The sequence below is a fragment of the Melopsittacus undulatus genome, chromosome 5 (genome assembly GCF_012275295.1).
Source record: "Melopsittacus undulatus isolate bMelUnd1 chromosome 5, bMelUnd1.mat.Z, whole genome shotgun sequence".
Classification (NCBI taxonomy): Eukaryota; Metazoa; Chordata; class Aves; order Psittaciformes; family Psittaculidae; genus Melopsittacus; species Melopsittacus undulatus.
The window spans coordinates 67988564-68002636 of NC_047531.1; the positions used below are offsets into that span (position 1 = coordinate 67988564).

At 37.6% G+C, this 14073-nt stretch overlaps 1 protein-coding gene across 1 annotated transcript in view; it reads left to right on the forward strand.

The window, feature by feature from the left end:
• Positions 1-14073, forward strand: part of NAV3 (neuron navigator 3) — a 261611-nt gene that overhangs the window by 118243 nt on the left and 129295 nt on the right. Inside the window, exon 8 of the mRNA XM_031047935.2 lies at positions 5471-6506. Coding sequence (XP_030903795.1) covers positions 5471-6506 — 1036 coding nt within the window. The remainder of the gene's footprint in view (positions 1-5470; positions 6507-14073) is intronic.

The following is a 14073-nucleotide window of genomic DNA, read 5'->3' on the forward strand; positions in this document are numbered from 1 at the left end:
AAGTTACGAAGTAGGAGATGTGGCAGCTTGAGTGAAGGTATGTACAGCAGTTTAGGTTTTAGAATTACTTCCAAATATTGACATAAGTTTGGTACTGAAATATGTGAGAGTGAAATGATTCAAGGTGAGACATGCTTGTAGATATTAATATTCTTAGTTTGTTATTTGGAAATTGTCTTTTGGTGGCGAAGTTTTGCATTGCATTGCACATTTATGTGGCTTATTGCATGATAGATTTCTTTACTTTCCCATTTCTTTACAGCAGAGATTGAGAACCTTGATGAGAATTTTAGTGAAGTCATCACTTGCAAAAGGATAAGGGGTGGCTTGCTTTGTGTGTAATCATTCAGTTCATTTTACAGGATATAGAAAATGCAGTGTAGCATAACTACAGAACACTATACTTGATATGTCCCTGTCTGCTTTCTTTTCTTTCTTTTGAACCAGCAGAATGGATGGAAGAACATTGATTTTACATGGTAACGTAAAGTGAATACAAGTTCATTTTAGAGTATAAAGCAGAAGTTAATTAGAGAAAATGACTGCTGGGTGTGATATTATTTTTTATAATACCCTAAAAGAACACATGAGATCCTGTAGTTGAATTCCTCATGCTAATTCTTTGCCTAAAAAGCAAAACAACTGAACCATAATATATTTTATATTATATAAATTTTTAACTTTAATTATTATAGTGGCTAATGTTTGCATATTACAATGAAATTTCAAAGTCTTTTGGTATTTACTTTTTTTATGTGTTTGAGGATGTTCTGTGACGTAAGTTTTTTTGAAGGATTTGTTTGGAAACAAACTTTAACCCTCACAATAGCAATAGGAGTGAACATCTCTTTAAAAAGAAGTGTCACTATACATTGAAAAACTGTTTTTCTTCTTACAGTTGGCACACATAGTAAAACTTGTATTTCAAATTTTGCTTCTGATGCTGATGCTTGGAGCATGAAATTTCTGAGATACATATCATATAATAAATTACTTGTAATCTGTATTAGTGCTGCATAAACAGCAACAAAATTGGAGAAAGTCAACTTGTGCTAGGTAAATAGTCATTAGAGGTTGGGACCTTCAGACCTCTTCAAGGACAGGCCTCTTTTGGTACCTTTTGCTCTACTACACCTACCTATATGGGCTATAATGAAACCTCAGAAAAGATGTACAGCATAAGGGTTTTTCTTAATCCTATTATATGTAATACTTGAAATACATTCCTGCATGACATGATTTCCAACTCAGTCACAGTGGGGAATGAATATGTACACACAAAGTTAAAGGAGACGTGAAGGTGATCCAAAATAAGATGTGATATGGGCCTTGTATTTAGTATGGCATTATTTAGTATGTAATTAATGTTATCTCCTTTGGATGATTCTTGAGGAGTAGTTCCCACAGTAAGAAACTAGCTTCCCTGAGCAGTTTTTCTCTTTATTGAGTACAGCCCAGTTTTCACTGGCAGATCCAACCCATTGCTGTGAGACAGGTAACTCTGTGTAGCTGTGGTTAAATCAGGAACACAAAATGCACCAAAACAATAAACAGGCCATTAACTGAAACTCATCCGTGGAGCTTTAGTGAGCTGATCTTCTTTTCTTTTCTTTTCTGGACTTTGCAGCTTATGGATGAGTTTCAAAGAACACATCTCTTTTCTAGGTTACGTGAAATCTCTCTGCTTCTGACTTAATAAAGATGATAATAAAACAATGAAATGGAACTATTTGAATGAAGTGAATACATTGCTAGCAAGGTAGTTATCCAAAGTTTTCAGTCCAGCAAATAAATGATGTGCTAATTCAAATCAAATTTTAGAACCAAATGTTTACATGTTAGAACCTAGAAACACTGTATCTGAACTCTGATGATGGTCTTCATATCATGGAGTTTTTAATATAATTTGATAATAAATTGTGTTTGTGTATTGTCTAAACTTAGTTTCAACAGTGTTTGGTTATTTTGCCCATACAAATGCTGAGAAACACTGTCCTGAAACAACACTGTCTGATGATGCAATTAATTGTTCATTTGTGGCCAGTATGTACACCTATGGTTAGTTTGTTTACATTCTGGTTCCAGTATTTTGCCAGTTGTCTCTGGTAGTGTTCTCTTTCTTTGTTGATGGGGGTTGATTCATTCTCACGGGCAGCAGGAAAGGGACTGTTGAACAAGCTGAATTCTTTTAATCTCACCAGATAGACCTCCTATTTCCCCAAATATCTTTACAGCAATCCCCTGGAGCTCTTTCGTTTTCTATTAACCTTCTTTATTTTGATTGACTAAAACTGGATATTATAATCTGCACATGTGCCTGTACAGAATATTTCAGTTTTCAGTACCTACTGTGCTGCGACAGGGGAGCTATTATCACAGAGGTCCCATCTTCTCCAACAGGTCAGAACATAGCAACTATCATAGACAAGAAGACAGAGGAAGTTGATTATATGTTGGGCCCAAGTTTAACCCCTTGTGTGTCCTTTATTTGTTCAACAGCCTATGAACAATAGGCTTGAAAATGTCCATTCTGCTTTTGCTGGGTCTTGCTGGGTTCTGGTAGAAACTTTTGGTTTTCCACTGCTGCTCTACTTTCTCCACACAGGTTGAGCTGAGCTCTGAAGCTCTGAGCTCTCAAACAGAATGCAAAGTTATTTTCACCACAAGCGGATTAGGCCCCGAACAGAAGATCGCCTGCTTGTAAAATTTTGTTTGTAGAAATAGGAAATCCTTTTCCTAGGTTGGGTTCACTCTGTGTGAAAATCACCACAAGGTGGGGACAGATTTCACGTAATGAACAGCTAAAGCCAAGTCCAACTGAATGTGCAGAAAGCAGTGAATGATGTGCAGCTTCAAATAATGCATTTGGGCTGGGGGGAGATAAATCTTTGCATTCCACTTCTTTAAACACACAGACAGTGTCTATTTCTTGAAAGTGTGCAATCCAGCGTGCAATTCCTTGTGGAAACATTAAGGATATGCTTTAAATTGAAGATTAAAAGCAAGTTCTAGTTCTCTGTAATTTGTGACATAGGGAACAAGTAAGTACCAGTGGTTCAAGGAACCTGTGGGGTTTTTTTGCTATGTATGCTATGATGAACAGGAAATACTCTTCTTTTGACAATAATTCCCCCAGTGAACTTAAAAATAGATAGCAGGAAATATGTCAAGGATACATTCTTCTTTTTAATCAGAACATTTTTTTTCTTTTTGTAGTAAAACTATTAGCCTGAGGCCATACAAATGTAGTAGAGTTGATACAATGATGTAGTGGCATTCTGCTGCTCTCAGACTGTTACATGCACTCTGCATTAGTTTTGCATATTACAGTGAATTGTTATTCTGCAAAACTATTTGGATAGCTAAAGACCCCAATCCTCCTGTGTAATTAAGGCAAGCTTAATGCAAGGCAAGATGTGTGCAAGAAGGTCCTTGTGCACACCCAGTCCTAGGCTATCAGCCACGGGGCTGATCCCTGGTATAAATTAAGGAAACATGAGGGCTGCAGTAATTTCCAGCAGATGTTGTTGGCCCCACGCTCTCTTCCAGGATCTGAGGCTCACCAGAAAATGGCAGGAGCCCAGCCACAACTCTTGCCTTGGTCACAAGGGAGGGATCAGCTCTGCAGCTGCCCACCAAAGCTGCTCCATGTGCGTGGTACTACCTGGAGCCTAAGGAACAAGCTGTAATCTCACCTGTCCCCAAAATTTCTCGAAGGCAACCCTTACCAGTTAATGTTTTCTCGCCTAGTAAGCGGGTGTAGCAAAGCAGCTTGCAAACCCTCTGTGGAGGTGGGCTGAGATCGTTTAGAGCTGTGGTGTTTGCACATCAGGCCAAGGAGCACATGAAAAATTCTGTGCAGATGGAATTATACAGCATCTATTGAAGGTGGAGGCGATTGGCTTGCTGGGGTCCAGTTGTTGATAGCGTTAAGCAAGTAAAAGCTGTTACATTTCTGTTGTGTTACTTCTTTTCCATTTATTTTAATATTTTTAAACTAGAATGTAACGCTATTTAAAGAAGTAGATTTTGCTGTTTGCATTCTCTCTTTGTTAAAGAAAAAAGAGCTTCCCTTTCAGGATGCTCAGAATTCTTCCTTTCCTATGTATCACAGTGGCCTTCAGACTTCCAGATGGGTAGTCTAATCCATATTAGGGCCTTAAGCTAAGACTGCAAAACTGAAAATGACCCATAACTTCAAACTCTTGTGCTGAAGGGACAAATATCTTCAGTGTCCTCATCTACTGTATCATTCAGACAGAGAGGCCCCAAGGCATGACTTTGGCTTCATGTGTGTGCGCAACATATCAGGCACTTTTTTTTCCCCATTGGATGAACTATATTTGTATTGCATGTTTCATAAACTTGCTTGTAGTACTGAATTTGATGCACTATAAGCAAACTTATGCCTAATTCACTGGCAGTTCCTAGACTGAATGGCAAGATAGATAAACTAAATGAAAATATCTCATCTGGTGAAATAGCTATGTACCATATATTTGATTGCTGTTGCCACTTAATTTCTCTGGTGCTCCAGAGTAGTGGTATTTAGATACTCAGATACGTCTTGGAAATCTGAGCTTTATACAGAAGGACTAACCACTTTCACGCAATTAACATAGTTTAATTATTGCAGAAGGAGTCATGTTTTCATTCTGGAAAATACACTGAGGTTCTAGGTTGGTGTAAATGTAGTATAGATACCAGAGCCACATAAATGAGCTTTCTGTACCTACCTGAGCTTCAGGCCCAAAACAAGTATTGTTGCTTTATCCATGTAGGTGACATATTGCTGTAACTTTCGATTATTGACACTGGTGAAATTATTGATGTATTTTTTTCCACCTGTGAAAGTGCATTGGGATAAGTTCCTCAAGTCAGCTGCTAAAGGTTGTTAGCAGTACTTAAAACAAAAAAAAAAAAAAAGAGCATAGAATGGTATAGTGACCTGACATTTTCTGGTTTTCTGAATATTGATTGTATCCATTTAATTTCAGTATTACCCAGCCCTCCTTCTCCCCCCCAAAAAATCCCCGTACCTTTCTAGCACATTTTTTAGTCACTAAACAACAAAGCTGTCTTTCTCTGGTTGTTTTTCTTCCAATATTGTAGCATTTCTTTTTACTTCAATGTCACAGTGTTTTGTTATTAACAAGTGATCGGAATAATTTACTTATGACTTATTAAAGATAACATTTTTAAATTGGAAGGTTTAATTTGTGTAATGAAATGGTTATAAGTAAGGTGCTTCCAAGGCTCTCTTGAGCTCATAGAAGTATTGAACAACAATGTGATAGTGGGAGGAAAAAATAAATTTTGATTAGCAATCTTCGTGTGCCATGCACATGTAAATTATATTTATTATGAATCACATATAACTGTGTTTTAAATGCCAGAACACTATGGTATCACCTAAGCATGAGATGGGAGAATGACTATACTATTATGGTTCTTTCTGTTTTTTAAGCAGATTCACCAAAAGGCCCTCACCCATCTACAGGCATGAATGGCAATGTGCAGCATCCCACCAGCACCGGGCAGCAGCAGGTCTCTGCCATACCCTCTCCAAGTGCCAGCAAGCCTTGGCGCAGCAAATCCATGAATGTCAAACACAGCGCAACCTCTACTATGCTATCTGTGAAGCAGCCTAGTCCCGCAACCTCCCCTACTCCATCTTCAGACAGGCTCAAGCCACCCCCTTCTGAAGGCGTGAAGCCCCCTTCATCTGGACAAAAATCTATGCTGGAAAAATTCAAGCTGGTTAATGCTAGAACTGCTCTGAGACCTCCTTTGTCACTGAGCTCAGGACCCAGTGACAGTGGGAGGGAGGATGATACCTTTTCAGAGTGTGGTGAAATGGATGTCTTAAGCGGTGGGGTGAACAGTAGTGGCTCCACAAGTAGCAGTCCTAAAGTATCACCGAAGTTAACCCCTCCAAAAGCTGGAAGCAAAAATCTCAGCAATAAAAAGTCTTTGCTACAGCCAAAGGACAAAGAGGAAAAGAACAGGGACAAAAACAAAGTTTGCACTGAGAAAACAGTCAAGGAAGAGAAGGACCAGGTCACTGAAACACCTACAAAGAAGAGCTCCAAGATTGCAAGCTTAATTCCAAAGGGAAGTAAGACAACAGCAGCCAAGAAGGAAAGCTTAATACCATCTTCTAGTGGGATCCCAAAACCCGGATCAAAGGTGCCAACAGCAAAGCAGAGCACTTCATCCATATGCACAGGAAGTAAGGAGATTGAAAAACTGAGGACTACAAAAGGAAACCAGTCCCAATCAACACCAAAATCTCAACTCAGTGAAAAGGCTTCTCCTTCCTCCAGTCTTGCTTCTTCTGAAGGGAAAGAGCCAAGTGCAGCTCTCCCCCCAGGATCCTCTGCAGCTCTGTCAGCCTCGATGGCTGCAAGCAGTGGCCAAGGCACGGGGAATGGTGTTGTCCAGCTTCCTCAGCAACAGCAATACAGTCACCCCAACACTGCCACAGTAGCTCCTTTCATTTATAGGTAAGTTTATGAAAGGAAATAAGGTTTGTGTTACCATTTAGGAAAGAGAGCTAAAACAGAGAGGGTAATGGCAGATCACTGTTATGGTTCTCATCTCCCACTTTCTGTCACAGCATTATGCACGTATTTTCCTAATATTATTTTTTAATTAATGCTATTGTATGAACAATTTCTTCCAAGAACTCTGAGTCTCTGTCTCATAGAAAAGCAATCCACTGCAAATATTTGCCATTTAAAATTCAGGATGTTTTGATTAGAAATACAAATCACATGATACCTTCCCTGTGCTGCTTTTGAAAGGTCACAGCTGAGTCAGGATTCTAATGCGAATATTCTTGTTTGCGATATAAGAACCTCAACATTTATTTGCTGATATTTAATAATATTTGCTTGAAATACACTGTTCTCTTAAAGAAATCCTAAAATAAACTGCTGATTTTTTCAGAGTATGTAACAGTACTAGTGGTATATTAAAGGAAAAGCCATATGCAAACTTTTGCAAGTTCAAGATTTTGGGCAGAGTGAAAAAGTTGCTTTTTAAAAGTCCTTTTCCTATTTAGTTTTAGGTGTGAACTAGGTATAAATTAACTCCATGGAGACAGTTAAATTTTACAGGGGCTACAGCCTCTTCTGATGGCCAGGGCTCTGGAACAGATGAATGAACAATTAAATATATCAACCTGTGGCTGAATTTATTTTGCTATATGGTGGAGCGACTGAAGAGAACCTGGAGATTTCATTGTTGTACAGCTCAGAAGACAGAGGAAGTGTAGCAAGACTGGCAGACTGGTTTGAGTAATGATTTCAGATGTCAGCTGTTGGAAGGCTTTAGCGGTAGTTGTGGGTAAATGTAACATCTGATAAAATGACAAATATCTTATTAAGCAAAATATACTGGCAGGTTTTGTTAGTAAGTAGTGCTCTAGATAATCTTGGCTAAAGATTAAAGAGGTGCTGAAGTAGGCTCTGAGGGAGTGTATATATCATTACACACAACTAAACATAGTTTCAAAACCAATCTGTGTGATAAACTGTTTAACTTCATTCTGAACAAAAGCAGTTCAGAAAGTCTTATAGGAGGGGGAAAAGGCATAATATAGATTATATTTATTCTAATAGGCTGTTTCAATCAAATGTATCACTGAATGTGCTTAATATGCATGTTTATAACTGTCTGGAATAACCTCAGTGATACAGATGATTTGCAGTGTGGTACATAGGATGGCCTACATATGTGTTAGGGTGCGTATAAAAGGAGAAAGAAAAGGCAGCTATGCTTTCCTTTTTTATGTATGTGCTATTTAATGACAATTTTGCAGCATATTGATGCCATTTCATTGCACAATGGAGATATCTCGTCGTTCTTTTAAGCTGCATCACGAAGCAAAATGTAGTTTGTATTTTAAAGGACGATAGAAGCATGCATCTTCCAGTAAAATTTGGTATTAATAATCATCTGTTTGCTTCAAACAAGCGGCAAAGGAAACTGTATTTGAAGTTAAATCTCTCAGATGAAATAAAATCCTCAGAGCCAAGGTCTGATCTCAGAATGCCAGAAACCCAGAGTAATAGACTGACTTTGATGAGGTTTCTTCATGTGCATCTCTGTAACTGAGAGCAGAGTCTAACCCAAAAATACGCAGTAACTATATTTCTTACAACTCTCAAGGGCTTTGTAATACTACACAACGATTTCATAGAAGAGTATAAATATAACCAAGGAAAAAAAAATCAAAATTTCCAAAGTCAGCATATTTATTTTTGTGGACATATGGCAAGTAGAAATGTGCATGAAGCTGGAGTATTGTATTTACATTTTGTTGCTTCTAAACATAACTGTTTTCTGAACAGTCACCGCAGTTTATACTTTTTTCAGGTGTGCTTGTTAGCTGCTAGATCAGCTTTACAGATCAATGAGTTAATAAGCAGCTGTTACCATTTAGACTAACTGGGGTTTTTACAGCTGGAAGCAGTATCTAGGCTCCATGATTTGTACTGCAGCTCTTGTAAAAAATTTCTGTATAATATAGTGAAAATAAAGTGCATTTTATCCAGCATCCTGTGGAAGATTGCAATATACTGCACTATACTACTGATCAGTTTAGGCTGATAGCACAAGGATAAGTAAGCTAGTGTTTTTTCTGGTTTGTTCTGGTACCTGCAGATACCATGTATTTTGCAATGTTTGATTGATTATTACCCTAGAGGATATTACCGTAGATTTGTGAGTAGAAGAAAATATTCCAAAGAATTGTTTTGAGGCTGCCGTGTATTTGGCTTAAACAGGGAATGCAATGCTATAATAATTATGAACACTCATGTTTTCAAGGAATTTTGTGTTTTTATTAATATACAGTACATAGAAAATACTGTTTCACTAGGAGGCTCTAAAATGATATATTGCACTATTCAGCTTGGCACTCTTGGTGCTTTGTCCTATCTGATATCACATCGTATTTTTATGCCTCTTAAATACCATGGCATGAAAATTTCTATGTGTTACTTCTCTTCAAAGATCATCAGCAGCAGTCAGAGTTGCATTTGAGATAATCTAAATGGGTATAATTTAAATTCTTCCATCTTCCTCAGCAAGTAATTATTTATTTTCAAATGCAGTTGTGAATGTGTTATTTACAGTCCCTTATGTGTCCCCCCTGAAGTTGACTGCAGGGTCCAAGAGTTATAAGAAAGACTGAAGTAGATGTAATTCAGTTAGCTGCCAGAAAGCTTAATAAGAGAGATACAGTAGGAAAAACAACAAAAAGGAAAGTGAAAGAGACTGTATAATAATTTAAAGTATACCAGCCACTACTTTAAGTTACACATTCTTCTATGCAGAAAGAATTGGAGGAAGATGGAAATTGTGCCGTCTGCAGAGTCCCTTAGACATGTATTGAAATGGGCCATAGAATTTTCTTCCTAGGGGTACTTAAATTTCAGATGGAGAAGAGTAACACCAAAGTTTAATGCTTACTAGGTGTCTTCTATCATTATTTTTATTGATGGTAGCAGTAGTGATTTGTGTTATACCTTAGTTACTGGACTGCTCTTATCTCAACCCGTGGGAGTTACATTCCTTCGATTCTCCTCCCCGTCCCTCCGGGAGCGGGGAGGGTGGGGGGTGGGGTTGGTGGTGAGAGAGAGACTGTGGTTGGGTTTTAAACCACGACACTAGGTTACAGAGAAAACAGGAAAAAAAGGCATTGATGAAAACAAAAAAGAAATCTGAATCTTTTCCCTAAAATCTTAGCAAGAGAGTAGCAGATTAATTGCTCAGCATTTGAAGTTCTTAGCTTTCCTACACATTGCTCAAAAATGTGATATAACCTGTAGTTCCAAACATTTTCTTGCATGTAGGACAGCTTGTTGTATGCAATCATTTCTTTATTTTTTGTGAGCCAAATTGTAGAAGTTTGCATTATTTCCATAAATTGGGAAATGTAACTAGTAGTTGTAGGAGTAACATACATCACCTCACTCCATAGAGCAAATCCTTAGCTGATCTAAATCATCAGACCCTACATGAAGTATGTGATATGTTGGCAATCAACATTTGCTGTGGATTTGCTTAAAAACTAAAGAAAAATTTCAATCGGAGAATGTTGAGTTGTAACTGAACACATGTAATGCAGTTTGGTTTTATTGACTCCTTCAGTAACCACTGTAGGAGCTTAGTGAGTCTTTTTTTCATGGTTGGAATATAGAATCTGAAGTGCATAAATCCCAGGGACTGTGGTGCTCAGGAACTGCTTATTTCCTGAAGTGCTGAGAGCATAGAAACTGCTACAGAAAATTAGCTGACCACTCATGCCTGAGCTGCACTTCAGTGTTGTGCTTTGCTTAAATTTCAGTTCTTCAGCTAAATTTGTAGCTTAAAGATAGCAACATCTGGAAGAAGTTTCAGTACTGTCGGAATTGAGACTTTGCAGAGATACTCTTTCAGTGTCAATGCTGGACTACAACAGCCAGTTTGGCATTCCTTTTGTCCTGAAGACTAAGAAACTGGTGGCTTCAGCTACTTAACAGGTTGTTGTAGAGAAGAGAGGGCCAGTCTCTTCTCTGTAATACAGAGTGAAAGGGTAGGAGGTAACAGATGCAAATTATAGCAGGGGAGATGCTGATTAAAAGTTAGAAAAATATTTTTACCTTGGGGCTGGTGAATTACTGGAGCAGGCTTTCCAGAGGTGTGGAAGCTCTGTCCTTGGACATGTGCAAGACCCAAACAAACGAGGCGCTGAACAACTTAATATAACCAGACCTGCTTCGAGCAGGTCATTGGATCAGATGGCATCTAGAACATCTTTGATCTAAATTACTTTATGATCCTATGAGGACTAAAGTGTTCACTAGATGGAGGCAGGGAAAGGAAATACCAGTATAATAAATAAGTTACCACGTGCTAAAATCATATTCCTATCTCCTTTACTATATGGTGATTGAAACAATTCTATTAGCAGACTACAGCTTCAAGGGTGCACAGGAAGTACAGAGTGTTGACAGATGGGAAGGACCATATTATCTCATTGCACCTCTGGAGGCACAGTGAAATTCATTTCCAGATGCCTGTTCAGGATGCTTTTGTACTGGCTTAGGGAAAAAAATAAACTACTCTTCACGGATCCTGCTAACACATCATCTTCAGGATTTTTTGGAGCCATATTTATGTCCAATTTTAGTGACTAGAGGGTACTTCTGGTTACTGATTTTGGAGTTGAAATTTTTATGAAAGATACTCTATTAGCTAATTGTGTTAATAATAGATTCTGCTGCTGAACATACTACAACTCTTTAAAAATGTGATGATTCACAGTTACACTGCAGTGCTTTATTGATGGCTGTTATTTATATTACTGTATTTTAGTATTATTTGTTTTATTTTATGTAAAAATAAATCACCACCAAAATTTTGCACTCACAGGTACTGCTGAACATTGCCACTCACCAGTTTTATTTGTAACAAAAACAGTGTTTAGAAAAATCCTCCCATTTTCTCAGGCTTGATTGATTTTCAAGTAATTGTGCAAGAAGAATGTCCAGTGTAGAGGTGTTGGCTTAAGAGATGGGAAGAAGGATAATAAGTGAAGAAATTGTTATAAACACATACTTGATAAATGCGGAGTTAAAACACTAGCTTGAGAATTCAATTGCATGCTGTTTATGATCTGAAGTTTTTCTTTTAAATTGCATACGGACAAGTATGGCCCTATTCCTCTTACTAAATAAGTAGTAAAATGCAGGATAAAGGACCAAAAAAGAATATTCTGTTCAGTCTTCTGTCACTGGCAACCATATTAAAATTTTCATAAACCAACTAAGTTTTATTTTAAACTAGTTAATTGCCACTACTCCAATGCAATAGTTTGTCCAGAAACTCATCTCATTGTTAGAAGTTGTTTAAAACCCACATGATGAGATTGTATCTATTTATTACTTTCTTAAGATTGTCCTGTAACTTACAAAGTTGTTTTTCCTCTTTTTGATTGCTCTTTTTAAACAGGTGAGGGAGTAATCCCGTCCACTTCCTTCTCTTTTGCAAGCCTAAACCGAAACATCTCTTTTCTTTCAGAAGAGCTTCTTCTTTCCTATAAGCAATGCGGTAGCCTTTCCCTACAGCTGTTCCCATTTTAACTCACGTGTCTTTAACATGGGTGATCAAACTGCTCATATTCCAGCTGTGGTCCTGCCAGTCTGTTACACTGACAGTGATACACATTCAAGACAGCTGCACCTCAGAGAGATGTTGGAAAAAAAAAACCCCAGCATATTCATCTTATATCTTTCGGAATGTTAAGTAAATCCCAAACAAATCTTTGATGTTATCTGTGTTTATCAAAGGTTGGCTATTTCCTTAGAGACAGGAAATGACTGACTGCATTAAAGACAGCTTATTAAGTAGTGTTCCAAATTCCGTTCTTAATTACTCCTGTACAACTTTTTAATCAAATTGAATGAGTTTGTGCAGATGTGATTAAGAGCAGGATTTGTCCCATTAAGTGTGTTTGATATGCTTACAAATAGGTAGCATGTAACTCAGTGGGCTAGGAATAAATATATTCACTGATTGCCATGATTAAAATGGAAAATAAATTGTCCTGTTTTCATGATGGTTGCCTAAATTAACCTGTGCTGCAGATGCACGGCACTGAAAGAAATATCAGTGGCTGTTTTGACTAAACTGAAATTCTTTTCACTTGGTATCAAAAGAAATGCAAGAATTTTATTTATTTTTTTTTTTTAAGGCAGTGGGCTGTGGATGAGTAGAGGATAGAGGGCCATTCATTAAGGACAACATGTGAGGTTAATGGGAAGATCTTTTAATTTACTGTTTGCTTGCTTTGAGTTTAATCCATGCTACAGTCCTGTAGAGACCTCTTGAGTCATTCCTAGGATACCTGAGCCTCCTTGTTCCTCAACAGCTGAGGCTCCTGCATGATTTTGCTTGGAAGTTTTTCACCCCTAGACAGTCCTCATCCCATCTGGGCCAAGCTTTACTCCAGAAAAAAGCAGTGCCTAGGTCATCATGCACCAAAAGGCATGGCTGCTGTAGAAGTGCTGGATCTGGCAACCCAGTGGAGACTTGATGGGAGAAGAGTTATTGAAGACAGCCCTATCCCCAGATTCCTCACTGGGGTACCCTCATCATGGCTGCCCAAGGACTGGGCAGATGCCTTGTGGTCCATTGCTTCCACAATAAATAACTCAAGTAAGCAGAACTTAAACTGCTGCAGAATTGATAGCCCTCTGTGGGGTTTCTGTTGTTGCCTCAGATAATTAGAATCATTGATTTTTTTTTACCAAATTAAATATAAAAATGCTGAATTAAGTCAGTACAGCAGTTTCGTTGTTATTTGTTTTGATAGCAAACCACATTTATTTTACATTATATTTAAACTTTCAAGTTTCAAGTAAGATAAAATGGACATTTCATGCTTCTTAGATCTGTTATTTCAGGCTGCCTATAAATTTAAGAAAACCACATCATCTTTACATTTGGTTTGTGTTTCCATGGTTTTCTTTCTACAAATTAAATCAAACATTTTTAAATTATTAGTGTTATATGATCTTTGCTATTCAGGACTTTTACTTTAAGGCTTAGATTCTAATATCATTTTATGTCCCAGAAACTGGATTTGGTGCTGTAATTAATGACACTGATCAGATTCTAAAATCTGGAATGGAAATCTTTGCAAGTATCTCTTCTCACAGTATGTTTCAACTTATATTCTTGGTTATAACTGCATCAGGTTTTTGAAAATAGAAAAGAACCAACAAAACACTGAAGAACAAAAATGTGCTTTAATTGTTATTTTGTATATCTCTAAAAACTTTGATGTGACCAGGGCAAGAAGCATTGTGAACAAGTGAGAACTTTTATTCCTCGTTTTTTAAAGTAAACTGATTCATTCATCATGCTGAATGTTACTTAGTTGCTTTAACTCACTCATTACTTGTTTTTACTCTTGGTGGAAGATCCATTCCTTTTCACATAAGTATGTCTGTTCCCTTGCAGTCAATAATGAGCTATGTATTCATCTGCATCAACTTTATCAGCAATAGTCACTGCCAG